At 48.7% G+C, this 25,906-nt stretch overlaps 13 protein-coding genes across 13 annotated transcripts; 4 read left to right on the top strand and 9 right to left on the bottom strand.

Annotated features, from left to right (window-relative positions):
• Nucleotides 1–16: 16 nt before the first annotated feature.
• NEJ1 (Nej1p) lies at nucleotides 17–1,114 on the bottom strand (the record flags this gene model as incomplete). The annotated part of the gene is made up of 1 exon (XM_002552619.1): nucleotides 17–1,114. The coding sequence occupies one exon, from the start codon at nucleotides 1,112–1,114 to the stop codon at nucleotides 17–19; it is 1,098 nt and encodes a 365-aa protein (XP_002552665.1).
• Nucleotides 1,115–1,256: 142 nt separating this feature from the next.
• SEY1 (dynamin-like GTPase SEY1) lies at nucleotides 1,257–3,608 on the bottom strand (the record flags this gene model as incomplete). The annotated part of the gene is made up of 1 exon (XM_002552618.1): nucleotides 1,257–3,608. The coding sequence occupies one exon, from the start codon at nucleotides 3,606–3,608 to the stop codon at nucleotides 1,257–1,259; it is 2,352 nt and encodes a 783-aa protein (XP_002552664.1).
• Nucleotides 3,609–3,714: 106 nt separating this feature from the next.
• Nucleotides 3,715–4,626, top strand: GET4 (the record flags this gene model as incomplete). Its single annotated transcript, XM_002552617.1, has 1 exon — nucleotides 3,715–4,626. The coding sequence occupies one exon, from the start codon at nucleotides 3,715–3,717 to the stop codon at nucleotides 4,624–4,626; it is 912 nt and encodes a 303-aa protein (XP_002552663.1).
• Nucleotides 4,627–5,008: 382 nt separating this feature from the next.
• On the bottom strand, nucleotides 5,009–5,545 carry DDP1 (polyphosphatase DDP1; the record flags this gene model as incomplete). The annotated part of the gene is made up of 1 exon (XM_002552616.1): nucleotides 5,009–5,545. One exon carries the CDS (start codon nucleotides 5,543–5,545, stop codon nucleotides 5,009–5,011), a length of 537 nt encoding a protein of 178 aa, XP_002552662.1.
• Nucleotides 5,546–6,178: 633 nt separating this feature from the next.
• Nucleotides 6,179–7,084, bottom strand: KLTH0C10164g (KLTH0C10164p; the record flags this gene model as incomplete). The annotated part of the gene is made up of 1 exon (XM_002552615.1): nucleotides 6,179–7,084. One exon carries the CDS (start codon nucleotides 7,082–7,084, stop codon nucleotides 6,179–6,181), a length of 906 nt encoding a protein of 301 aa, XP_002552661.1.
• A 382-nt stretch (nucleotides 7,085–7,466) lies between these two features.
• KLTH0C10142g (KLTH0C10142p) lies at nucleotides 7,467–9,188 on the bottom strand (the record flags this gene model as incomplete). Its single annotated transcript, XM_002552614.1, has 1 exon — nucleotides 7,467–9,188. One exon carries the CDS (start codon nucleotides 9,186–9,188, stop codon nucleotides 7,467–7,469), a length of 1,722 nt encoding a protein of 573 aa, XP_002552660.1.
• A 635-nt stretch (nucleotides 9,189–9,823) lies between these two features.
• On the bottom strand, nucleotides 9,824–11,779 carry KLTH0C10120g (MDR family MFS transporter; the record flags this gene model as incomplete). The annotated part of the gene is made up of 1 exon (XM_002552613.1): nucleotides 9,824–11,779. One exon carries the CDS (start codon nucleotides 11,777–11,779, stop codon nucleotides 9,824–9,826), a length of 1,956 nt encoding a protein of 651 aa, XP_002552659.1.
• Nucleotides 11,780–12,715: 936 nt separating this feature from the next.
• On the top strand, nucleotides 12,716–15,031 carry KLTH0C10098g (KLTH0C10098p; the record flags this gene model as incomplete). Its single annotated transcript, XM_002552612.1, has 1 exon — nucleotides 12,716–15,031. One exon carries the CDS (start codon nucleotides 12,716–12,718, stop codon nucleotides 15,029–15,031), a length of 2,316 nt encoding a protein of 771 aa, XP_002552658.1.
• Nucleotides 15,032–15,378: 347 nt separating this feature from the next.
• On the top strand, nucleotides 15,379–16,116 carry MPD2 (protein disulfide isomerase MPD2; the record flags this gene model as incomplete). The annotated part of the gene is made up of 1 exon (XM_002552611.1): nucleotides 15,379–16,116. One exon carries the CDS (start codon nucleotides 15,379–15,381, stop codon nucleotides 16,114–16,116), a length of 738 nt encoding a protein of 245 aa, XP_002552657.1.
• A 36-nt stretch (nucleotides 16,117–16,152) lies between these two features.
• APD1 (Apd1p) lies at nucleotides 16,153–17,061 on the bottom strand (the record flags this gene model as incomplete). Its single annotated transcript, XM_002552610.1, has 1 exon — nucleotides 16,153–17,061. One exon carries the CDS (start codon nucleotides 17,059–17,061, stop codon nucleotides 16,153–16,155), a length of 909 nt encoding a protein of 302 aa, XP_002552656.1.
• Nucleotides 17,062–18,624: 1,563 nt separating this feature from the next.
• Nucleotides 18,625–21,225, top strand: KLTH0C10032g (KLTH0C10032p; the record flags this gene model as incomplete). Its single annotated transcript, XM_002552609.1, has 1 exon — nucleotides 18,625–21,225. One exon carries the CDS (start codon nucleotides 18,625–18,627, stop codon nucleotides 21,223–21,225), a length of 2,601 nt encoding a protein of 866 aa, XP_002552655.1.
• A 223-nt stretch (nucleotides 21,226–21,448) lies between these two features.
• ARA1 (D-arabinose 1-dehydrogenase (NAD(P)(+)) ARA1) lies at nucleotides 21,449–22,414 on the bottom strand (the record flags this gene model as incomplete). The annotated part of the gene is made up of 1 exon (XM_002552608.1): nucleotides 21,449–22,414. One exon carries the CDS (start codon nucleotides 22,412–22,414, stop codon nucleotides 21,449–21,451), a length of 966 nt encoding a protein of 321 aa, XP_002552654.1.
• A 551-nt stretch (nucleotides 22,415–22,965) lies between these two features.
• On the bottom strand, nucleotides 22,966–25,833 carry MSH2 (mismatch repair ATPase MSH2; the record flags this gene model as incomplete). The annotated part of the gene is made up of 1 exon (XM_002552607.1): nucleotides 22,966–25,833. One exon carries the CDS (start codon nucleotides 25,831–25,833, stop codon nucleotides 22,966–22,968), a length of 2,868 nt encoding a protein of 955 aa, XP_002552653.1.
• Nucleotides 25,834–25,906: the final 73 nt, after the last annotated feature.

The raw sequence follows: 25,906 nt of genomic DNA, 5'->3' as shown, positions 1-25,906 counted from the left end.
CTCTAAAGATACAACGTCACTCAATCCTGAGTTTTCCGAATTTTCGCCTTTTTCGACTTGGAGAACGATCTTCAGATTGTTCCTGCATGTCCTCTATTTGCCCCTCTGGCGTGGGGGAGGGCTGTTTCGGGGAACGAGATAAGCGCTCTGTTTTTTGCGGAGAGAGAATAGGGACGTCAGCTAGGCGAATTTGCTTACCCAAGCTTTCGGTTTCAATGGGCGTCGAAGCTCTTTGTAAGCGGCCGCAAAGGTGTTTGGTATCATCAGATTCTGATTCATGAGAAAAATGCGTTTCATTCTGCTCATCTTCTGCGAAGCTCAATGAGGCGAACTCGTCTCCAGAAGACAAAACTTTCGTTTGCGCTTTTGGCGAGACGGAAGTGTTTTGTTGGCTAACAAAATTAGGTTTAGTGCTCAGTAGCCGTAGAAACTTGCAAACCTTAGGACTGTACCCTGTTCCTTGATGGAGTGTTTTTGCGGGTGAAGGCCACTTGTTAAGCCACTCATCAAAGTCGAATGGTTGTAGTAAGTCATGATTGAAGGAGCCTCTCGGCGCCCACTTCTTGATAAGACTTTCAAAGCCAACATCTCGAAGGCTGTCCATCAAAAAGGCCAGCCCTTGATCCTTGCAAGTGATTATGTTGTGAAGATCGTCAACAATTTCTCTCAAAAGAACTTGGTTATCGAAAAAAGAGCTTGATAAGGACTGGAAAATTGAACTCCGTTGTGGCTCTTCGATTTGGCGGGTTGGAGAGTCCAATGTCAAACAGAGCTCTCGCGAGACAACGATTTTGAACGTTATCTGTTTTCCGCTGTAAGAGAATTGTAGTTCTTCTGAAGGCTTTTTCAAATAAGCAAAAACCTGGTCAATAACATCTTCTAAAGTTTTGAACACAAATCCCTGTCGTGAAGCCTGCTCCTTTATTTCAAAGGCTTCAAATTCAACAAGAAATGGACATGTCTTTAGGCTTGTAAGGCAGAGATGAAGTTTGTTTTTATCGAGGGTATCGACGAAGGATCCAAAATAAGGGCTTTGATTCACTTTGTAAGGGAGCCATTTCAAAGTGTTGGTTACATGAGTTCTTCGGGTGCTGTCTGTGTTCCTTCTTTGCATCCCTTTTTAAATACTGGTCTACCGGCAAGCTGCTTATTTAAAGGATTATGGCACAGTTGTCACATGAGTATTGCAATACTAAAAAGTACAAATCTAAAGATCGAGAGCCTCCAAGAAGTTGATTTATTGAATGAGCCTCTCACTAACCTGTGCCAGTTGTCGAGCTTTTGGCCAGATCCTGCATTTCGTATTCCTCGGTTGGCTCTTTGGAAGCCTTAGAAGAGGAGCTCGAATCATCATCTAAAATAACCTTGAGCTTGTTTCTTGCAAGCGCTTTGGTTTCACTAACTGCAGAGTTGACTAAAGCTAGGATTGGCGCCCAGAGGTTGAGCTTATGCACAAAGTAGGCAGTAACGCTTAGTATCACGAGAAGCGTAACGAAGAGGGGATTTCTGATGACAATCATGAATTCGTTCCAGCCTAGTACAACGAGCAATGCGTAAACGTAGAGAGGAATATGCGTAGTTGTGCGAATGATTGATCTCTTGGCCTCAATAACAGTCGTGTTTGCTTGACGTTTGAATTTTTGCACAGCTCTCTCCCGTTGGGAGGCGGTCAGTATGTGTGCAAAACCCTTTTCGTGATATATACCCTCTTCGTCTTCGTATTCACCTTCAAGCTCTTCGTCATCAAGTCCACTGCTAAGGGGAACATCGGGGACAATTTCAACATGATCAGAATTCGATGCGAGCGAAAGCACATTCAACACCTCAAGGGCGTGCTCTTTAGCAACCCTAAAAGCATTATCGATTTCCTCTTCGTTTCTCCAAAGTCTAGGGGAGTCATGTTCATCGTATCTGAACTTGTTTTCAAAGCGATCCCTTAAAATAGACACAACATTGTCCTCATTCAAATAACCATGAACAAACTCATACAAGTTAGTCCATGCGTTCGACCTGACTTTTTTGTAAACTTTCTGATTTTCCTCCTCTGAGAGCCCGACCTGAAAATCAAACTTTTCGTCATCTACTGCATATCTTTCAGTACTGTCACTAACGATTTCATTGAATTTTTCCATCACCTTGTCCCAAAGATCGAGTTCAGGGTGTGCCAGCAAGAAGAAGATATCCTCCTTGATACCACTCGAGACGCTTTTGCTGATACGATTAACACTTTGTTTGAGTTGTTTACGGCTTTGGTTCGAACAGGCTTCATCAAGCGCAATAGAAAAAGCTTCATTTTCATCGCTTAAGGATGCGACAAGTTCCAGCTTAGTAAACTGGAGCAGAAGTTCTTCAAATGCGTCGAAAGCTTTTTTGCGAGCCTCTTTCATCTTAGTAACAAAAGGGGTTGATCGAGATCTTTCTGTAAGATCTTTCTCAACCTGAGAGAGCAAGTCTTCCTTTTGAACATCTAAAAACTTAGAAATGGTTTCTTTGAATTTGTTTTCAATCTTGTGCGAAAGATCTCTTCTGTTGTCCATATAGACTGGCTTGGCATAGCGAGAAGCGTAAGTATCATACTCCTGCAAGCATAACGACTTCAATTCTTGCAACTTCCCAGCTAGATCCGAAAGCTCTCTGCAATGCAGGTCAACCGGATAGTTTTCTAGCAAAAGAGCCAAGGCTTGGTTGGAAATTTCTTCTGTCTTGAACTTGGCAACTAAAATTTGCTGTGTGGGCAAGTCTAAGTCCTTATTAGTTTCGATTTGGTTCCAGCAATTTCCTGCATACATCGTCCATCCGTCTAATGGTAAGTTGTGGTGATATTCAGGTTTGAAAAAGCTTTTACCGGGAGTTTCAGAGGAGAATTTGTTTCCTAGCTCTTTAACGTTCTCCATGAAGAGATCTGGCTGGAGGACTTTGTGAGCTAATGCAGTAAACTTCAAGTCAAAGAAGTCATACAGGGATGAATTTTCGCATCCTTCTGGCTTAGCAAGATCTGACCAAATAGCATTTAACTCTGCTTCCAGCGTCTCTTGCAAACTGGAGAGCGGGGTTACTCCAACGTGGTCTCTGATTACAAAAAGAAGAAGCACTTTGTGGTCATTTTGATGACCGAAGAGCGATAGGTTGACTTCGAAAACAGTTTTTAGCAACGCCATATTATTCCCTTGATACAGACCAACTTGCTGCTCCCACATGTTGACAATCAATACTTCGGATATAGCTATAGCAAAAAGAGCGGCCTTGCGCTCAAAATCCTGATCTTCTCCGCGTTCAGCACCGTCCGAGCCCTCCACATCCAGCACAAAGAGATCCTTGACAGGCGTTAATGAATTTTCCAGCGTGGCAATCCGAGTTGTATGACCCAGCCAGATACCCTTTGTGGTTTGCTGCCGTTTTACCTTGGCATTCATGGTATCAAACTGAGTGTGAAATAGCGCATTCAATAACGTGGACTTCCCACTTGATTGTGATCCGAAAACAGAAATAACATGGTAGTCCACTCCAACATCCCTCTCTTTAACACACTTCTGGAAGTACTGTAATGTACTAGAGTTGAACTCTTTCTCCTCGTTGATCAACTGAATAGCTTCTTCAGTCTCCCCCATCCTTGTCGTTTATTGTTGTACCGTGGAGGGTTGAGAATTAACTGTCAACAATTTTTATGTTGCCGTATGCAGGACACAAGTCATATAGAAATCATACACAACACAAATGAGTGCCAACGTGAAGCTCGGAAGGACTCTTGCTAGGTTCCATGCCCGTATTGAAGCGGGGGATTATTACGAAGCTCATCAAACTCTAAGGACGATCGCTAACCGGTACGTGAGAAGTAAGAACTACCGAGAGGCAATTGACTTAATAACCGAAGGGGCACAAGCACTTCTTGGCGCAAAGCAAGGTGGATCAGCAACAGATTTGATCTTTTATTTGCTGGAAGTTTATAACGTTGCAGAAGTGAAAGTCGAGGATGTCTCTGTTTCCCGACTGGTGCGCCTGCTGGCTCTTCTGGATGCCGAAGAGCCTAATATGAAGGACGTTATAACGGGGATGAACAACTGGTCAGTCAAGTTCGGCAACTGCAAGTTCGGCGACCCATACCTGCACTCAGTAATTGGCTCCAAGCTCGTCGAGGGGGGACATGTTTACGAAGCGGAACGGTACCTTACTCTTGGAACACATGACTCGCTGGACAAGTACTTGGACCTGATCTGGGAATGGTACTTGCAGAGCGGTGATCGTGAGGCTGTGGGTGACTTCTTTTCTCGTTTGATCTTCAACTACCTCTTTATTGGAAATGTGCAAAACGCTGAGCAAGCAAAACAAAAGTTTCTGGCCAAGTTTATTGAGAACTTCAACCCCAAGTACGAACTGATAGACAGAGGCGAATTCAAAACATACTGTTTCGAGGACTATCCTGAACTAAACTTTCTTCAGCTGCTTCCATATTCATGTCAAACGAAGAACGCCGATTTATTCGACTTCTTGAAAAAGCATTATGCAGGCTCAAGTGAGCGTTATGGCAGCGAACTCGATTACCTTGGTCAGGAGTACTTTGGGATCGTTGTTCAAAAACCTATGAACTTTATGCAAGATATTCTAGCAGGGATTCTGGGTGGTAAATAGAATTTCCCTGTCTTGAAAATAGAAGCATGTAGCCATACATATCTAACAAAGTATGTTGAAAAGTAGCATGCTTGTGTGACTCCATCACAACATATGCAGGTGCCAGATGCGAAGTACAAATACAGTACGAGCGCTTTATTCTGACGCGAGCTGTTACTCAAGTCGAATGTCGTTGCTCATGTAAGGACAAATAAAAGACAAGAAATTTGAGTTTACTCTATCGATATTGTTCAATGTAGCTAGTAATAAGTTTTCATAATAGACTGCATTTGACATCAAGTGAAACGCATATACGAAGACCTTTTGCGTAAGCCTCCTAGCAACTTAGCTTCCTCCCCCTCGAAGGTAGTGTCTTGACTCCTAATTAAATTCAGACATGCCCCTACTGGCATATACTCGATCGAGTCAAAGCCTCCAGCAACTCAGGCCTTTTTGCAATAATTAGCTGCTCTTTGGCTTCCTTGAAAGAAAACCACTTGCGCGTCCGCTTGCAACGCTCTGGATATTCTTCTTCCAAAGACCTCACTGACATTTCAAAGAAGTGGAATTCTGATCTAGGTGGGCGTTTGTTGACTTCTGGGTCAGTAGCCTCCTCGAACGCCCTGATATCCGTGTTGAACTCTTTCGGAGGCCTCATGTCTTCAATCACACCTAAATTTCTAACTATGTCGCCAATCGCTCCTGCTTCTTCCCAAGTCTCTCTCACAGCAGTCATTTTGAAGTCAGATTCGTCCTTTTCGACTCCTCCCTTTGGCAACACCCACTTTTTCTTGTGTGCCGATGACTGAATCATCAGAACTCGTTCTTTAGATGAGTCCAGACAAACGCATCCTGCCACAAGTCTGGCTCCAGTAGTCGCGGAGTATACTTGATTTTGTCGACCAACTCGGGCGGTATTAGATCTCTGGAATTCGGCCATGGCTGGAGCTAAATTGCTAAACTCATTAAGTACAAGTTGCAGCCACTGTTTATTGAATCGAGTTCCATTAAGGTATTGAGATACAAGTGTCTTAATTGAAACAATCACGTGGAAAAGTGCCAATAACACTATCAGCTCACAACGCTACAGACGCTCACCAATCGTAAGGTTTGGCGCAGACCATGTTCTATATTGGGTCAAGGCTACCTTTTTGTTTGCTTGTGATTCGAGCATCCGTGGGCTAGGCAAATAAGGTTAAACATTTACGACCTTGTCATCGAGCCTTTGAGATAATTCACAATACAAGTCACTCGCCAGTTGAATTGAGACAATATGACGCTATAGGTTTATGTGATTTAAATATTTAAGCAAAGCGTTCCGGTCAAAACAACGTAAACCATCTTGGGCACGAAGTCTTGGAATATTCGCAAATTGAACACGTTCATGTTATACCCTTTGCATTACGTGCAACTCGGCTGGCTTGTCAATCCCCTTGGCTTGCAAAACAAAGTGGTTCCTTCAGCACAAAAGGAATTCAGGCCCAGCGCCTGTGTGCGACAAGTAGCATAAGCACAAACCTTCATAAATATAAACTGCGACTGCCAAAAGACAGAATTTTGACGCTTTTATTGTCTACTTTTCAAAAGCGGCGTTAGTGAGCTCACGCTCCAGGTCGTATTCGGGCTGGAATTCTGTGTACAGTGTTTCTGGATCGGATGTGTTGAAGTAAGTGTAGTAAGCCTCCTCATCGCCAATTATATTTCTTTCAAGCCCGCCCCTGGATGCCATCTCAACCTGAAGCTGAACCTTGCAAGTGCGTTCCAACAGTGTAAAAAGGTATGCTGCCTCGTCGACGGTCTCTCCCACCGTTAGAAGACCGTGATTTTGTAAAATAATCGCTTTATTGTCCCCCAGGGCCTGTGCAAGACGCTCTCCCTCCTCGTCTTCGAGGACCACACCTCCGAAGTTGCGATACACTGTGTGCTTTTTGTAGAACATGCAAGAGTCCTGGTTCAGCATCTCAATTTCCCGCCCGAACGCAGACCAAGCCCTACCGTACTCACTGTGCGTGTGACAAGCAGCGTTGACGTTTGGCCTAGCCTTATGAAGGTGCGAGTGGATCTTGAAACCCGCTTTATTGATAACAGCTTGGTTGCCATCTGGCAAAACATTGCCGTTACTATCAACGTGCACCAGGTCTGATACCCGCATGAGCGAGAAGTGCTGGCCGAGCGGGTTGATCCAAAAGGTACTAGGGTCCACAGGATCGCGCACTGACATGTGGCCCGCTGTTCCTTCGTTGTATCCCTTCCTGCCGAACACCCGAAACGCACAGGCCATGTGTTTCAGGACGTGTTGGCGTTCCTCCAACTTACTGCTAAAGGTCGGTCTTTTGTTCTTGTACTCCAAGCCGCCCATCGAGAGGTTGTGCACCCCCTGTGTAGCTTCGACACTAGGTGGCGCTGCTGAGGCCTTCAGGGTTTCGCGAAACTGCGTTCCAGCTGACTCCTCTGTTGTGGCAGTTGTTGTGGTAGACATGTCTTTTCCTTCAGTTGCGGCGAGGCGTGTTGGTAAAACGTGTTACGTTGACTTAGTAATCCTGAAGCGAGCGACTTTTCAGAGTTAAGAATCTTGGTTCTTAAGTCGATATATCACAAGAAGTGAAGCTTCACCGATGGCATTTATCTATGTTGCTCGCTGTTGGCTACTTTGACCAAAGTCACTTATGTAATATACTCCGCATTTGATTTAATAATCTTACAATGATAGATAACACTGATAAAGACAAGAACTAGCATTTGGACAAAGAAAAACGTCAAATAATACCGAAGATTCCGATGTTATGCAGGAAGTCGACCAATGTGTTTAGGCATTTAATCTAAGTACGCAAGCTTAAAACAGCAGCGCAGCCAAGCCAAACTCAGTTTTCATCGTTCTCAGAGGTCGACTGAGGTGCCAGCTGTGATTTATCACCGCCAGAAATCGACTTTTCCTGGGCGGTGGCCTCCACACCATCGTTCTTAGAAGGCAGCCTGAGCCTTCTGTTAGAGGTAAAGAGGCTCGCTATGAAGACAATTCCGTAACACCCTAAAGCGGCATACATCACATCTTTTATCGCTTTTACGAACATCAAAGAAAGAGTAGAACCAGGTCCATCATAGTTTTGCCCTCTGTACGCTATGAGCGCCTCGACACTGGAGAAGGCGGCGACCCCAGCTGATGTCGACCGAAGCTGATTTTTAACCGAGTTTGTGAATATCATGGTTGCTACTACACCGCCAAAGGAAAATCCCAGAGACTTCACAAATGTATTGAGAGCAGTCGCCTCGATGAACATTGTCTGAAAGTTCTCATCATCGTGATCTACCTGGACTTGTGCGCTTAACAAAGTCCCCTGCATAATACTTCCGAACGCTGCGCCTGGAAGTATGCAGTATCCAATGACATTCCCGGTGGTGCTGGTGTTTCTTACCAGTGTCATCAGTCCTGAGCCTACCAACCCGCAGGTCGCTCCAAAAACAATTGCAGGTTTAATTAGCCCAAATATGGCTGCTGCTTTGCCGATTATTATGACCGAAACCATCGTGGCTATCAAAAAGGCCCATAAGTGCATGCTGGCGGCTGTTGGCCCGCTGTTGAAAACCAGCTGATATAGCTGGACAATGTATACGGTCTGCATGTTAAAGCCGAAGCACGTAAAGAGATTTGCGATACTGCTAGTGAAAATTCCAGGCCTGAAGCACAAGCTTCGCCTAAGCAGCGGTGTAGCTTCTCTTTTACGGCACCACGCGGCCCACTTGTACAGCAGCACAAAGTCGAACACCAACCAAAAGAGCACTAGTATTGCCCCTACCGTCAGGAAGCTGATGATGGTTCCGGAGTTCCATGCATAAGTATTTCCGCCGAATGTCAAGCCTAGCATGAACAGAACAAAGCCCGTCGAGGAGAGCGCAAATCCAATGAAATCCAAGTCAAACATCAAGAAGTTGTAGGCTCGGCGCCAGAAACTTGCCGTGACCCATTGTCCATAGCGATATGTTTGAAGTTGCCGGCAGTTGTAGGTTAAAGTCTCTTGTACTGATTTTTCTGTAGTATTGTAGCTGAAGGTGAGCATCGTAAGTGCAACTCCTCCGATAGGTAGGTTGATGTAAAAGCACCAGCGCCAGCTCACATTTTCTGTGAATGCTCCGCCTATAACTGGTCCAACAGCGAACGCGACGGCAAAGGCGAGCCCCAGCACCGTAATAACCATGCCCCTGTTCCTCTCTTCCACTAGCGAAGTGCCCACTACAAAAACAAGTGACTGTATTCCACTTCCTCCGCAGCCGGCTACCACTCTCCCGCCAATGATCATCCCCATAGAATTAGAAACTGCGACAATGAGGGAACCAATCTCAAAAATGACAATGGAAAAGGTGAGGCTGGTTTTAAGCCCCAAAATCGAGGCAAGCCGGCCCCACAGGAGGGTGAAAAGCGCGTTTGGAAGCGCATAGCCTGTAACTAGCCATCCGATACGAGCGTAGTCTTTAAACTTCTCTCCAATAGTCTCGTAGAGCGTAATTACAATCACAATATCGAGTGCAGCGAGGAAAAGTGTCAGTGCCAGGGAAGTTAGGCACAGCACAAGCGAGAGTTTACGCATTAACTTATGTTTAAAACTATCAATGTTTGGCTTGGCAAGCAGAATAGAGGCAACTATTTGAATTTGTAAATGAATATAAAACGTTTGCCAAGGATACGTCGTCTCCACATTTCTTGGCAAAAGGCGGCCAAAGGGGTCCTTTTTTAAGTAATATTACGTAATCAATTGTCGCGCCAGGTGATAAAAAATGGGAGAAAAACGCGACAGCGCCGAGAGCGTAAAGCTGGCTTCGTAGGAGCGTCAAAAACCAAATCTTGCCTTATTCTTCTTGGAGTTTGTTTTGAGGTTCTTGATGTATGGTGCTTTCCAGTTGTTTCCAGTTGTTTTTTATTTTACTTGATTTTCCACGTTATAATTAGACCTTTGGCATATGTAAAAGTGCCATTGGCAAGGGCAGTAATCTACATTTTCTATTATCAGTCGAGGGATCAACGACATAGCTGCAGGAGGAAAGCAAGAAGCAAGAATGAGCTGGAAGTTTAACGCCTTTTCTGTTTTTGTTACTTTAACTTAATAAGCCGCTCAACACTACCAAGCTCAGCATGTGTGTTCCACCAGAGTATGATCAGACATAAGAAAATAATTGCTTCTAGAAGTGATTCCGGCTCGTCCTTCTTAAGGGGCGCTCGAATATACTAATTTTTAGCCGAAACAGGAGAGTCACGAGACGTCATGGAATCGTAATGTTCTTCATTTTCGTCAGCTTTCTCCCCTGTAATGTTATAAGCAAGCGATGAATCTGAGACTCTCAGATTTTGCGTCTCAGAACTAGTGGGCCCTTGGGTGATGCCGAAACCTTTTTCTTGATCTGAAACGGCAGCATTCAGGGCGGGCTCGAAAGTTGCAACAGCTGGGGGATTGGGCTCCAAATCCAGACGCTTGTTTGACATGCATATCGTAAACAGAAACGCCAACGCTTGGCAGCCAAGGGACCCGTAAAAGACCCTTTGAATTGACTTGGACATGATGTTTTCCAACGGAGAGCTTGCACCATCAAAGTTCTTGGACCTATAAGCGATCAGCTCATCCGTGCTAGCGAAAGAAGGAATGTTTGGGCCGGCGGTGGCCAGCTCGTTCTTCAGGGAAGTCGAGTATATCAACGTACCCATGATACCTCCAAAAGATATCCCAAGCACCCTGAAGAAATTATTGAGTGTAGTGATTTCAATGAACTTCTGATTAAACTTTGGGTCAGTCTTGTCTACCTGAATTTGGGCACTCAGTAGCGTGGATTGCATCACCGCAGAAAAACCTGCACCCGCAAGAATGCAGTAGCCAATGCTTTGTCCTGACGTAGTTGATCCTTTCAAAAGAGTTAGTAGTCCCGCACCAATGGTACCGCAAGCAGCGCCGATAACCGCCACAGGCTTAAGGATTCCAAATTTCTTGTTGATACGCCCGAGCACTATAATCACAACCAGTGCGGGGATCGATAAAGCCCACATATGCGTGCTTGCATTTGTTGGGGACTCATTATGGACAACCTGGTAGAACTGGACCAAGTAGATAATCTGCATGTTGTATGCAAAGAAGTTGAAGAAGCTAGCAAAGGAAGTCGCGAAAACTCCGGGTTTTGATATCACAGGCCATGGGACCAGCGGAGTGACTTCGCTACTGTAGGCTAGTGACCTGGCCAACACCGGTAGCACCAGAAAATCGTACAAGCAGAACACGACGATGAGCACAGGCCCTACGGTAAGGTAGGCGATGGTGGTCCCTGAGCTCCAGCTGTACTTGCGGCCGCCGAACGTCAAGCCGAGCAGGAGTAGCACAAAGCCTGCAGAAGAGAGGGCGAATCCGATGATGTCAAACCTGAAAACCCCGAGGTCCAGTGCATGCGCCCAAAATTTGCGGGTGCACACATTACTGTAGCGGTAGTCGCGCGCGGCTTCAAGCTTAGAGGTCAGCGTGGAGAGCAGGGGCTTTCCGGAGGGATTGTAGCAAAGGAAAAGCATGAAAGCGGCGGCGCCGCCAATAGGTAGGTTTATGAAGAAACACCAACGCCAAGAGGCGTGCTCGTTTAACGCGCCGCCAAGGATAGGTCCGCCTGCATTTGAACCTACGAACGCGAAGGTAAGTACCATGATGACCATTCCGCGGCTACGTTCAGAGACCAGCGATGTGCCTACAATGTAGACCAGCGACTGAATGCCGCTGCCACCGGCACCTGCCACAACACGGCCGGCTATAAGCATGCCCATGGAGTTAGACACCGCAGCAATCAGTGACCCAATCTCGAAGATCAGCACCGACAACATGAGGCACGTCTTGAGCCCCAGTAAAGACGCCATCCGTCCCCACAGTAGCGTGAAAAGCGCGCTGGAAAGTGAGTAACCGGTGACTAGCCAGCCAACGTCGTTGTAGTCGTTGAATTTCTCGCCAATGGTCTCATATAGTGTGACGACAATGACGATGTCGAGCGCTGCCAGGAATAGAGTAAGCACCAGTGAGAGCAGGCACAGGGCGAGAAGCGCATGTTTGGCGCTGAAGTCCTGCAGACTGAAACTGTGGGATGGCGCAGTTTGTGCCTGCGTGTCTGTGCGGGTCTTGGCGGCTGCACTTCTTAAGCGCCGAAAGAGGTAAATCAGCATGTTATTTTTTACGAAAGTCTGAGTCACGTGGTATACTCTTGGATCTCCGAATAAAGTCTAGCTTGTTGGTGCGCCCGGATCGATGTACCTGCAGACGATGAGCTAGTGGAGCTGTGCGTGTGGATTTCCGCAGAGCGAGCCAAGAAGATAAAAAAGTGCGAGGAACTTGATTGTTAGCGCTATTGGCGTGGTATCTGTCTGATTTTTTGGGCTGTTCAACATCCGCCATGACAAATCCCCTATTGAACCTCGCTATCTTATAACCTAGCGGCTACGGCCTCGTGGACTTCCTCTATGGAGATGTTTTGAGAATTGTTTTCCATCTTTTCAAGAATCTCCGAAATCCGTCAATATCTGAAGTAACGGCCGTTACCATTTTCAAAAGATTTCGCCGGTCTTTGAGTGTCACTGTAAACGCGCACACGTAGTTTTGGTGTGGCGCAGCGGCAAAGCCTCTGCTAACGGATGTACAACGGACCCAAAGTATCACTGCGCAACGAGCCAAGAAAAGAATTGGTGCAGACTTCAAGAACTCAAGACGCGCGATCCTGTGGCTTCCTAACAACTGGGTTCCCATCAAGCCTATTACTAACAACTATTGCACTTTGCGTTGATACAATACCCGAAGTCACGTGCCGAGCGGGCCTTTCGCCGAGAAAGTAGAGGTAGTGGATTTTGTCTGCGCGCGACAGAGGACATCACGTGGCCACCCCCACTTCTCATATCAGTTCCCACGAACTGCTCATTTCTGAGGCTAGCCGTACAGGCACAGTGGTTATGGTTGGCTATAGCGACCGTGTCACGTGCTTCAAGGGCGAGACATGCATGTGACGGCCAGCAGCAGCTGGAAAAAGCTGGGCAGGCCGGGGTCGGTCACATGATTAGCGACATCGCATCGACCCAAAGAATTACTCAGGGAACTTAGTTACTCGATGCATGATGGAAAGCCAACCAAACATCCCTGGTCTCTCTCTTATTCGGCTCAGTTTTTTGCCTGCAGAACCGGACCGGCCAGTTTTTCACGCGCCACTGAACACAGAGTTCCCGGCGCGCGAAATGCCATTGAACACCCCACCCGACAGCGGCGCCAGCTCCAAGCCCTCGACGCGCCGCAGGAGGCGTAAGGTCATAAAGTCATGCACGTTCTGCCGGCAGAGGAAGATGAAATGCGACCAGCAGAAGCCCATGTGCGGATCGTGCGTCGAGCGCAAGCTCTCGGAGTGCATCTACACCGACGGCTTCAACTTCCAGCTGACGTCGGACGAGCTTTTCAGCAGGCAGCCCAACGTCACGCTTCTACGGCGCATCCAGGAGCTGGAGGAACAGCTCAGTCGCGTCTCGTTCGATGATTTGCAGAAAACGGGCGAAAGCTACGTGGTAGCTGACTCAGCGGGCTACGCAGCGACCAGCCAAACGTGCGTCCCTTGTGGACCCCCCAACAAGAACGACATTCTCGACCTGAAGGTGCTGCGCGTCAAGGACGGCCGCTACAACTACTACGGACCCACCTCTATTCGCGTCATCATCACAGCCTCTGGAGAGCGATTCGTTGCGGAGTACAGCAAGGTCTGGCGCAAGGTCGAGGCCGAGGTCAACGCCTGGAAAAACGTGCACGGGCGCCTCCTTACTATGGAACACAATTCCCTAGAGTCTCCCAACAACGCGCCTCTTCTCGAGTCCATCATCCAGGACCTGCCGAGCTACGAGGCGATCCAGGAGAAGCTACGCGAGTTCTTTGACAGCCCGCTCCACGACTATTTTCAATTTCTCGACAAAGACAAGGTTTTCTCCGACTTCGCGCGCTGCTTCATTCCCAATTACGTTGCTGCCATGCAAGACACCAACTTCACGACCCGAAGCGTCATCATGCTACTGGCCCCGGAAAACAACAATGTCTTCACCATTGCTGTCGTCATCATGATCTTATGTTTAAATCACTACAAAACAACCCTACCAGTCTCCATAGAGCGCTTGATTGTCTCTCTGGTCGGATTCACCACTTCGAAATCAGTATCTGTTGAAAGAACACAGTTTCTGCTGCTACTCTATCTCTTCAGAGCCTACAACGGCCTCAGTGGGAGCGGGAGCTCGCACGTCATGTCTCTTGTGTCCCTTCTTTGCTCGACTGCCTTCAACCTGGGTTTGCATCAGGATATTCGCCTACTCTACGCTGGACAAGAACACGCAGTCGGGTCCATAGAATCTTTGGAAAATTTGTGGTACTGGACGCTCTTTGTGGACTTATACACGGCCTTTGACAAGGGATTGCCCATGAACATAACGCCTGGGCATTATGACGATACAAAGCTCCCAACAAATGAGAAGGGGCGAATCTCGATCCTCAGAAACTTTCTACATGTCGGAAGAAAGTGCATGCATGTCTTGTTTGATCGTGAGCAGTCTCCAGATCTGCTAAAGTTGAACAGCCTTCTCCTAGAGTTCGTTGAGCAAAACTTTCGCCCTATATGCTATTATACCGATAGTTCGCTGATCTCGCAGGTTGACCTCTTTGATCTTATGATATTGTCCCCAACATTTTCTATGCTTGCCAACTTTTACGATTTGACAAGGGTCATATACTCCCAAGTGACCATTCAAATTAAAAACGGTTTCGTCAAATGCATACTAATAGCTATCTCCATATTGGTGAACACTATACTAAGGTGCTATGAACTCGATAGAGACCTCCTTTCTGAAGACGACTTTGCCCGGGCAAAGACTTTGTCACCCTCGCTGAATTTGTGCGTCTTGATTCTGAACTCTCTCCCAATACGAGCACTGAATGAAATCTACGGCCTCATGTTTTACAAGATCACTTTATTCGAAAAGGGCCTCATTGTTTCTGTTCACGATAGTCAGGGCGCCCCTCCACCAAATCTGGATGACCTTAAGATACCAAATGAGAGCTTCATAACTTTCAATGGGATATTTGATACGTTGTGTTATGCTTTTGATAAGTTGTGGAAACCTGAAAATACGGGGCTTACTCATATGCTATCGAACTCGCACTACTACGTGATCATGATGGCTTTGGAACGCGTGAACCGCACCATCTTTCAGGTGGGTTTGGATAGCAGAGCCCAAGTCGAGGTGAACCATAAGTGGCCTGAGCTGAACCAAGATGAAGTTCCTGAGGTTATGGTGAAAATGCTTGCTGATGAAGTTTGGAACAATTACAGTACTGGGTTTACGGATCTGATAAACATGGACGCTGAAGACTTCCTAGTTGACTTTGATATGGACCAGAACTAATTTAATACTTGGCACGTCAAAGAAATACTAGTCAAAAGATTTCGCAAATGTTGAGCTTTTCATATCTGGGGGTGCCGAGGATGACAGTACTGACCCGGGCTGCTAGGATATTTTAGATCGAGCTAAAACCTCAATAAACTTACGTACAAGCCTTGATTGCTATTGCTCAAGTCGTATAAAAAGTATAGATACATTCATGAGCTGAAGGATTGTAAAGTAGCCTGCTGGTGCTCCCATGAACCTTTACTGGAAGGTCTTTCTATAATAAAGATCACGTGCGTCGCAATCGTCTTTGATCTTTATTGTGACAAACACTTACTAAGCTATAACACTACCTTCACAATCTAATGAAGGTTTCGCTTTTCCTTCCTGCTTTCTTCCTCCCACTCCTCGCACTTTGTCGCGTCCATAGTGTAGCGTCGTTAGACTTCTTCTATGACACCATAAACACGGATTCCTACACTGTAGTGAAGTACTTTACAACATGGTGCTCACACTGTAAAAGGCTCGGACCTGTCTTTTCACAACTGAGTGAGGCGTTTGAGGACCGCAAAGACATCAATGCCACATTTCTGGAAGTTGACTGTGACCTCTTTGGATCCACTTTGTGCGATCACCTTCCTGGGTATCCGGCAGTCGAGGTGATAAAACCTATTACCGAGCAGGAAAGGTTGGACTCAAACAGTGCACAGAAAAACACTGAAAAGCTGTCTTGGTGGTCCAAACTGATCAAGACCATTAAGCAGGGTGGCTATAACCCGGCATGGCACATGGACAAGTCCAGAGCAGTTGAGTTCAATGGCAGTCGCGACCTGCCACGTCTCAAGAACTTTGTAGATATGGTGGTAGAGAGCACAGAGCAAGACAAAGTGCTCGAGGCCGTCCTCAGCGAAGCAACTTGCGAAGATGACCGTTGCGAGTCTTTGCGCAAATATTTAAGCAAGGTCCATTCCACTGATAGAGAAGCCCAAAAACTGGAGAGCATACTGAGAAACAACCCAGACGAAGAGCTCGCAGAAATTAAGCTCAAGCTCAAGCTTCTACACAAGCTCCAAGAGAAGAACTCGGAACACGACGAGCTCTAGTGTGCAGCAACTTCGATGTACCTATCTATGTTTAAACTACCAACCCGAGTATTTCTCTACACACCGAACCTTCTCTGGCCATGGGATCCGAGGCTTCTCAGGCACTATCATCGTGTTAACAATAACTGGTATGTGCTTTGGAGTCACTCTTCCCAACCAGATCAGCGAGTGGGAACGCCTCAGGTAAATCAGTACGTTGGCGGCAAACTTATGGCCGCCTACATGGTTAACGAAAGCAACGTTGCAACCGCCCGGTCTAAAATCTGAGGGGTCGCGGTATAAATCGTGTTCTTGTAGTTCCCTGAAGAAGCCCTTCTGGAGAATGGGAGCCGTGATGCCGCATCTCTTATCGCGCGTCTTATGTGAGCACAAAAATACAAACGCTTGCTCTCTGGCTTCCTCTATATTTTCCATAGCAAGAAGCTCGTCACGCTTGTTCTCAAGAAGCAGCGGCATCACAACCTCTGCTGTCTTCGCCACATCTTCCGCCCTAAGGTGTTTAATCAACAGAAAATGTGGTAAAACTAGCACGTCATTTTTCCTTCCGCGCATCACATCAATGTCCATAATATCCTTGGGCAGCGATGATACACTGCAGCGCACGGTGTCACCCTCGCCCCCCTTAAGCTTGCTGCTGTTGGCATCGATCCACTGTGCCAGTTCCCACTGGACTGTTCCCTTGGTCTCCAAGCATGCGTCATGCGCCCAATCTGTCTGTGAAGTTGGCACCACGAAGTGTACTTTCGACGATTTAGAAGACCCAAATAATGGGGTTTCATGGTCGATCTTCAAAGAAGAGACCCTCGCCTCATCGCGCTCGATTTCCGCGGAGGAGCTTTTACAATCGTTGCATTCGCTAGAACAAACCTCCGCAACCTGTTCGATTTTGGCAATGTCTTTTTTGGACACTGAGTCCGCGCTCTTGAACAGTTTTAGGAGCCCCATTCACTGCTATTTGTGGTCGATTGAAGGAAGAGTTTTTATCCCCGGTCCATTTCCGCCTTTATCCTGTCCTTGTAGATCTAACTCAAATTAGTACATGGTGATATTTTTCACTTTTCTTTAATCGCATACGACGTTCTTCCCTCTTTCGACTATCATTCAGTACGTCTGTATCATGTGATCTTGACGGGTTGATTACGTGTTTGGATAAATGGGCGCTTGGCATGAAATAGACATTGCAAAGGCGTTGAGATAAGAAGGGCATCCTTGGATTTGCTCACACCTTGAGAAATTCTCGAACACAGCCTTCAGGCCGCGTTCCGTGTTTCTTTCTGGGCACCTGTGTGGTTTGCAATTGAGGTGCTTCCGAGATCCTTTAACAGATAGGAACGAGCTTTAGCTGATGAGATAATCATTCTAAACTATTGGCCGCGATGACCACGATTAGCTCTCCCCCGGCAAAGAAGGAGACAAGAGAGTATTTATTCGCACCCGTCGTGCCAGATCAGAACGCGTGTCGAGTTCGGCGGATAATTCCCTAGCGTTGGTTTTCTCAACGACAAGCGAAAGTGCTCGGCGGCTATTAATTATATCGTCGTCACAATATCTCGCGCAGAGAAAGACGGAATGCATGGTCTACGTAATTGATCCTGAAAGGTCTCCCATAAGCGCCGAGCTTTGAGCGCAAGATGATAAGTCACGTGCGGTAACACTGTGCCAGCTGCCTACCCGCTGTGTGTTGTAAACGGTCATTTTGAATGCCGTCTAAAGTACCAGGGTTACGGGCGCGCCCCACAGCCTTCGCCGACTTCGAGATTTTTTACTTCGCCAAGCAACTATCGAACGTGGTACCACCACGTGTGCGCGTTAGCAAACTTCCAGACTGTTTCTTCCCCTAGCCGCAATCGAGCCTGCGTCCAGTACGCCACGAGCCCAAAGCAGTTTCTGTATTAGTGTGATCAATTTTCGCAGAGATTTGGCAGTTGTTCTCCTGGGTGCCGGAATTACCGCGCAGAGGAATGGAGGCGCTGGTCTTTGCGCTGGGATGTCTGCTCAGTATGAAAGCCTTAGCCCTCAGTCGACTCTAAAAGCATGCTGTGCATTTTGCTTTGGCATTCGCGGGCTGGAGGCCGCATGTTCAATTCATGTTTCGAAACTCCGAAATGAACGGATGAAAAAGGAGCTAGTCACGCTGCAGAAGGGCTTATCTCGCCTGAGAATGGCTCATGATGTTCATTGACGGACTGCGGAAAACTTTATGCAAGACCGCAACTTCAGGGTCTAGTTGTTCTCTCAAAAGCAAGATTCTGAATCTCTCACTTTAACACGAAACTGTGCGGAGCGTAGGGGCCATTGACCTTTGGACTATTTGCTCATCTTTAATCTGGAGGGGCTTATTTGATGCGATTTTAAGGCAGAGAAGAACTCCTTTGAATGTTTTTCTAAGCTGTGGTGTGAGGACGCTGCATTTACTTCACAGGAGGATTAGTAAAACAAGGAATTGACAGTTTTTTAATACAAACCAACTTTGGTATTCTAAAATAAACGAAAAAACACAAACAAGCCATGGCTCCGGAATCGCCAAGTGAGCTTTCCGCGTTCAAGTTTCGCAAGAGAGTCCCTAAAGCTTGTGACCACTGCCGTAAACGGAAGATCAAGTGCGGTGCCGTCAACCCCATAACAGGTACTTGCGACAACTGTACTAAATTCAACACAGTGTGTACGTTCAAACATCACGATGAGATAGGCAGGCACCGAAAGTATGCAGAACTCAAGAAACTGCAAAGCCATGAGCCAAAGGTACGCAAGGTTTCGGAGTCGTCTTCGCCCGGCGCGAGCGCGACTGATCGGAAGCTTGAACAGTTGGAATACCAAATAGCAAGGCTACACGAGCTCACAGCTCGACAGCAGTACCAAGCCGGGGTGTGCTCTCGTCACTCCCCTTCGTTAGGAGTCGACACTATTCCAGACATGTCGCCTGCGCCAAAGCAAAAACGGTATTTTACCTCTTTGCTGACGAAGCGGAGGATCGCATGGCTTCGCAACCAGGCCAAAGCGTTCAGCGCTAACCAAGAAACGCCAGGAGATGCTGGGTCGCCGATGTTGTCGTTCTATCCTCTAACGGACGCGTTTATGGTAGCGTCGAAGTGGTACGTTGCTCAAGTGAAGAAGATCATAGACTTCTCCAACCCCTTTGTGCCCTTTAACTCTTCGCAACTGTATCCTCTTCCCCCACAAGAGCACGCTAATATCGCGGTCAAAGCAATCCAAGAAAATCTTTCCCCGGGCAGTTTCAATGTTGTGAGGGGTCCGGAACTCCAAGCTCTATTCGATAAGCACTACGCCAACCAGAAGCTGACCTATTCAGAAATTCTTCTTTTGGACATCATATTGACGGTAAGTAACTCTTACCCTTTGACTGACGACCCGCGACGCCTGAAAGAAGGTGAAAGCGAGCACTCTACCGTGGAGAGCCATATGCTCTTGAACGCGATAAACCAGTATCACAAGGTTGCTCTTTTGAGCGAAGGCGTAAGATCTGTTCAAGCTTTACTGATTCTTTATCAGTATGTGAGCTGCCACATAAGCGGAGAGGCTGCATACAACATTTTTAACACCACCCAGAGGTTCGCCCAGGACATTGGCCTTAACAGAAAGGAAAGCTACAAGAACTTGAGTCTTGAAGAGGCTTCTTTAAGACTCAAAATGTGGTATTGTTGTGTCCTGGCAGATTCTCAGTTGTCACTGGCGTTTTGCCGTGCACCCCTGATAGATTTAGAAGACACAAGCGTCTTAACAGAAGAATTTTACATGGAACTAGTTAAAGAACGCCACTTGGGGAACTCCGACCGAACTTCGATACAAACGTTGGATGAGGCGATTCAGAGCCTTTTGGGGTCATCCGACACTTTTCAACTGGGAACTGCCTACTACGGAATGACACTTACTCGGACATTTCACAAAGCCTATAGGCGCCTTCTTGCAGCCAATTCAATGACAAACGTCACCTTTGACCAAGTCATTGAGGGGGTGTTGGATATCAAGAGCGATTTGATCAGGTGGGAGAAATCGCTACCGCCAATCCTTGCTCTTGGCGAATACGAAGAGAATCTCACGAGGCTCAGAAACGCATCTGGTGATCCGCTGTCGGCAAAACATTTCGAAATCCTATCCACTACTATTCTGCAACTGCACTACGAACATTTGTATCTGAATCTGATAGTCAGCCAAATTGCGTGTTCCTTTGTTTTCGACAATGAAGACATACTTCCGAAGTCGCGATACAATGTGGCAGCCTTGAGAAGGACTTTTGTGAACGACGCTTGTGATAGCGCAGTCCAGATGATGAAGTTGTGGCCAAGCATAAAGGTCGTGCCTCACATGGTTCACCGGCTGTTTTATACATTTAGTACGGGCGCATTTGTCCTGCTGTTGACAGTGATTGCTTTCCCCAATGAAGATCGAGTGTTGGAGTACATTAGCACAATGTGCACTACGGTTGAATACCTGTTGGAGATGGGAGAATACCGGGTTTTCAAAGACAACATAAAATGGAATGTCACCATGTTTGTTTTCTGCTTTCTCTTGACACTGAGTATCAACTACTTCAATGCCTGCAATCCTCAGGCCAAAGACGCCAATTTCAGTTCCGCGCCTTTCAGAAACAGCCTGGAAGCTCTAATGAACAGGTGCAAGATGAACAAGGACGTTGCCGTGAACCAGCTGCGCGAGCACCTGAATATATTTGCACCGGGCTTCGACGAAAACTCGGAAATGCACGAGAACCCGGATATTTCTTCGGGAACATGCGACGCATCCAAGGGGCTTCCACGGACGCTCTATCTTTTTAGCGAGGTCGACGAGGAGGACCTGCGCTGTTTAATGTCGTCACTCCCCGTGCAGATCCCATGCTCCAACAGGTTTGGGCCCGAAACAGAGGCGAAGGGTTCCGCAATGCAGGCCAGCCCCAGCAAAGGCTCCCAACACGGGTTCCGGTCGGGCCCTAGCGCTGACAACGACTTTGCGGCCGCCTTCAGCTTGGGCCTGCCGTCTTCCGACGAGCCCCAGACCCTGGCCGGCGGGCCTCCGTCAGACCAGGTGGATTTCGAGAACATGCTTGACGACATGCTTTTCGACAGAGACTTCACGTTTCCGACGCTTATGTAGGTTAGTAGATGGACACTAGATACACGAACGCGCTCTTCGCGCTGTGTCCCGCACCAATAATACATGTAATTAGATGCACGCCCTATGCAATTGCCCTCTCGTCGCATTGACATTCATCACAGTAGGACTACAGGCTCGCAGATTACCAGCGAAAATAAGTAAGTCGTCGTCTCATTCCAGCATAAATCTAATTCCTATGTATCGTATGTCCCATGATCGAAGATTATTTGTTCTCGCGGAAGCCTGGGATGGCTGCGGCGAACGGCTCATCGACTATGCGCTTGGTGTTCTCCACACCGAACTTGTTTAGCGTGTCAATGTCCTCCTTCGACAGCGCCACGAACTGCACGTTGGAGGCGATGTGCTTGGGGTTCACGGAGCGAGGCACGGAGACCACGCCCTGTCTCATATGGTACGCGATGAGCACATTCTGAGTGCTGCACGCGTACTTGCCGGCGATCTTCTTGACGAGCTCGTTGTCGATCAGAGGCGCGTTGGTGGCGCCCAGCGGCGAGTACGCCTCCAGGCGGATGTTGTGCTTGGTGCAGAAGTCGCGCAGCTCCATCTGGGGCAGGTGGGGGTGGCACTCGACCTGATTGATCGCGGGCACGACCTGGCACTCCTTCAGCAGCCTCTCCAGGTACTCCACGGGGTAGTTCGACACGCCGATCGCGCGGAAGCGGGGGTCCTTGGCCAGGTACAGCTTTTCCAGCGTCTTGAACGTCTCCAGGTAGTCGCCCTTCTCGTTGTAGTGGGGCGACCCGTCCTCGTGGTAGGGGTTGCGGCGCACGCCGTCGATCCCGTCGGGGTCTTCAAGCCGGTTGAAGCACAGCGGCCAGTGCTGCAGCACCAGGTCCACGTGGTCGAGTCCCAGGTTCTCCAGCGACCGCGAGATCGACTCGTCCACGCGGTCCCAGTTGGTGGGCCACACCTTGGTCGTCACGAAGATGTCCTCACGCTTGACGACGCCCTCCTCGAACAGCTCCTTGAGCGCCTCGCCCACGCGGTCCTCGCACTGGTACGCCCACGCCGTGTCGATGTGTCTGTACCCGGACTTGATCGCCGCCTTGACCGCCTGCTTTGTCTGTGGGATCTGCTCCACCACGTTGGCAGTGCCGAGCCCGATAGCGGGCATCCGCACGCCGTTATTCAGTGTGAAGTAAACTTCCGTGTTCTTTGGGTGCAACATTTCCTCTGTGTCTGTGTGTCTAGTTCTTCTGTTTGTCAAGGATAACTAGCTGTCTTGTGCTGCTTTCCTAGAACTATGATCAACAAAATATTACTACTCTACTTACCATCAAGAACTTCATTGTCAACTCTTCCCCATTTATACCTTATTCTTTCCCCAGCTGACCGCAAACAACGGCTGTCCGATGCAAAACTACGGCTCTTTGCTCATCATCGAACCCACTCGGACGTCTACCGACCGCAAACTATAATTGCTCTCCACGGCCAACTATCATGTGAGCACAGCAAGTTGCGCGCCCCGAAAGCGCATAGCAACGATGGGAACCACGACCAACGGGAACTGGGCCCGTGTTAGACCTGTACGGCTGGAGGTGCGCAGTGCAGGAAACAACGGATAACGTGCAGACGGCGTCCGGCGTGCAGGAAGAGAGGGCCAGGAAGAGAGGGCGAGGAAGGGAAGGTCAGGAGGACGCGGCCAGGTGGACAGGCCGGAGGTTGGCAGGGTGAGCTGGCAGGCCGGAAGCTGGCAGGCTGATGTCTTGACGGCAGCACTCACATTAGCAATTCAGCGATTTCCTTCATGAATTTGTTGTCCGTCTGGGCAGAGGCGGCGGAGACCTGGTTCAGCAGCTCCAGCACGCGGGCCTGGCTCTCGTCGTCGGAGAGCTTCTCGTGCAGGCCCTCGGCGCGGACCGCGGCGGCCCAGGCCTTGAGCACGTCCTTCAGCACGCGGGTGCCCTCTGCGATCTCGCCCGCAGAGCACTTCTGGCGCTTCAGAGCCTGGGAATCGTGCTTCAGGTCCTCGAGCTCTGCGGCCTTGCGCTTGGCCATGGACACGAGCTTGGCCGGGAACTGCACGACCTCGGCGACGTGGATGCCGAAGGACTGGTCGGAGATGCCCGGCTCGACCTTGTAGAGCAGGGTGATGTCGTCGGCGCTGTGGGTGCTGGCGCGGGCGTCCTCGATGTGGGCTATGACGTGCATGTTCTGGACGGTGGGCACCTGGTCCGCGAGCGAGGTGAGCTCGTGGAAGTGGGTCGCGAAGAGCGCGAAGCAGCGCACGTTGCGGGCGATGTGCTCGGAGATGGACCAGGCCAGGCCGAAGCCGTCGTAGGTGCTGGTCCCGCGGCCCAGCTCATCCACGATGATCAGCGAGTTCTCCGTGGCGTTCTTCAGGATGGACGCGGTCTCGAGCATCTCGACCATGAACGTGGACACGCCCTTGAGCTGGGAGTCGCCCGCGCCCACACGGCACAGCACCGCGTCCACGACCGCGATCTCCGCAGTGTCGCAGGGCACAAAGCACCCGATCTGCGCCATCAGCGAGATCACGCCCACCTGCCGGATGTAGGTGGACTTTCCGCCCATGTTGGGCCCGGTGATGATCAGGAACTCGCTCTTGCCGCTCTCCAGCCGCACGTCGTTGGAGATGAACGTCACGTCGTCCAGCGTCTCCAGCACCGGGTGCCGCGAGCCGATCAGCTCTGTCTTGCGCTGCGTGCCCAGCCCGTGCATCTGGGGCCTCACGTATGGGATTGGCGCGTACGACGACACATGCGCGAACGCGCTCAGCACGTCCAGGTTTGCCAGCACGATGGACAGCTTCTCCAGCACCGGCGTGTATGTGAGCGTGATCTGCACGATCTCTTTCACGAGGTCATACTGTAGCCTGTCGTATTCCTTCTGCAGGATTGCGGTCTGCTCAGCAATCTGCTTGAGCTCTCTGGTGCTGAAGTAAATGCCCGCCTTCACCGTGGTCAGCTCCAGGTACTTCCTGTGCTGACGGAGCGCCTTTCCATCGTTTCTGGTCAGTCGCATACACCACCCGTGCATGTGGTGGTTCTCCAGCTTGAGCTTCTTCTCGGGGTCGAAGCCCAGGTCCTCTGCTGCATCCAAGTGGATGCTTTTGATGTTGTCCTTGAGGGCGTCCAGCTCGCCCCGAATCTTGGCCAGGTCCTCGTTGAAGTCGACCTTTATCATAAATTCGTTAGTGTCTTCGTACGCTTCGAGATCGACCGTAGTCTCCACCATCTCTTGAAACTTGTCGAGGGGCGTTATGTGCGCGTTAAGTGGCTGGAGCCACGTCTCCGTCACGAGGGGCTTGATGGAGTCGCCCCCGTCCATGTTGCCCAAGTAGTCTTCCAGAACCTGAGAGACCTCTGGGATTTTCCGAGCAAACTGGTAGATCTTCAAGACGTCTTCGAGACCGCCGTTTTTATTCAGTTTCTTGGTCAACCTCCTAACGTCCGGGACCAAGGGCAGGTAATCAGACTGTAGCACTTGTCTCAGCTCAAGTTGGTCGATTAAAAACTCCACGAGATCGTGCCTGTTTTGGATGGCCTGAAGGTCTGTTAGAGGCTGTTTCAACCACTGGTTGAGTAGCCGTACGCCGGCGTTGGTCTTGCACTTGTTCAGCAGCTGGAAAATACTGGAAACCTTTCCTCCGCTTCCGCCGCCGTGGCTGACAGACACTCCACTGGCCCCGCTGGGGCCTGTTGGGAAGATGTTGAGGGCCTTGAGTGCCGACGCGTCCAGCTTCATGAACTCCGTCAAAGAATGTTGAACCAGCTCGTACCTCCCAAGCTGGGATTCGTCGTTCAGCAACTGAAGATAACTCAGCAAAGCGTTACACGATCCAAGTGCCAGATTGGAAAACTTCATCAAAGACATGGAAAGCTCGTCGCCAACCAGTTTTACCAGGTCTTGATCCACGTCCCTGTGAGAAAAGTCCGAGTTCTTGACGAAAGTCGAAACGCAGCCGCAACGGTCCAGCACGCCCACCATCTTTTTCAGTTCGTTGGCCACAGTTTCGTTACTTCTCAAATCTGGCAGCAAGCATTCTTTCACACCCATCTGAATGAGAAAACTTTCCAGGTTAGAGTAGACTTCGTTGTCCACAATATCCAACATGCCAATTTTGTAAGAGCTACTATCGATGAAGGAGACGCCCAAGACGCAATTGCCCTCTTGGGCATTAGGCTGAATCTTGATACTTGTCAGAACAATTGACGAATCCAATGAGATGTTCATTAAATCGTCAACCTGCTCGATGTTTCCGGGTGATCCGTTTCTGAGCAGCTTCCAGGATTTGTCATAGATCTCAACCTTCATTCCTTGCTCCAGTAGACACAGTTTCAGCAATCCTGAGAGTACTTGAGAAGAGATTGTAACGTATTTCAATGGCTCTTGGATTGATTTCGCCGTACTTGGGTCGATCCGACAGTCCTTCAACACAGAATTTGTGTGATAAACATTGTCCGCGACAAACAGCGCGTCATTCCCAACAACCGTGTAGTACTCGCCCTTGTCGACGATTCTGATGGTTTTCGGTGGCTTTTCTGGTAGGGTCGAGAAGCGCTTGTAAAATCCTCGTTCTTCCGAGATATCAAAGAACTTCAGCTCGGGGCGACTCGATGACATGGTTTAAAGAGTCGTTGGCCTTGTGGTTTAACTGTTCTGCAAGATTTTTCACCAAGATGAGTTGATTCTCTTC

Source organism: Lachancea thermotolerans (genome assembly GCF_000142805.1).
Source record: "Lachancea thermotolerans CBS 6340 chromosome C complete sequence".
NCBI classification, from domain to species: domain Eukaryota; kingdom Fungi; phylum Ascomycota; class Saccharomycetes; order Saccharomycetales; family Saccharomycetaceae; genus Lachancea; species Lachancea thermotolerans.
This window is presented reverse-complemented; position numbering and strand designations above follow the sequence as displayed.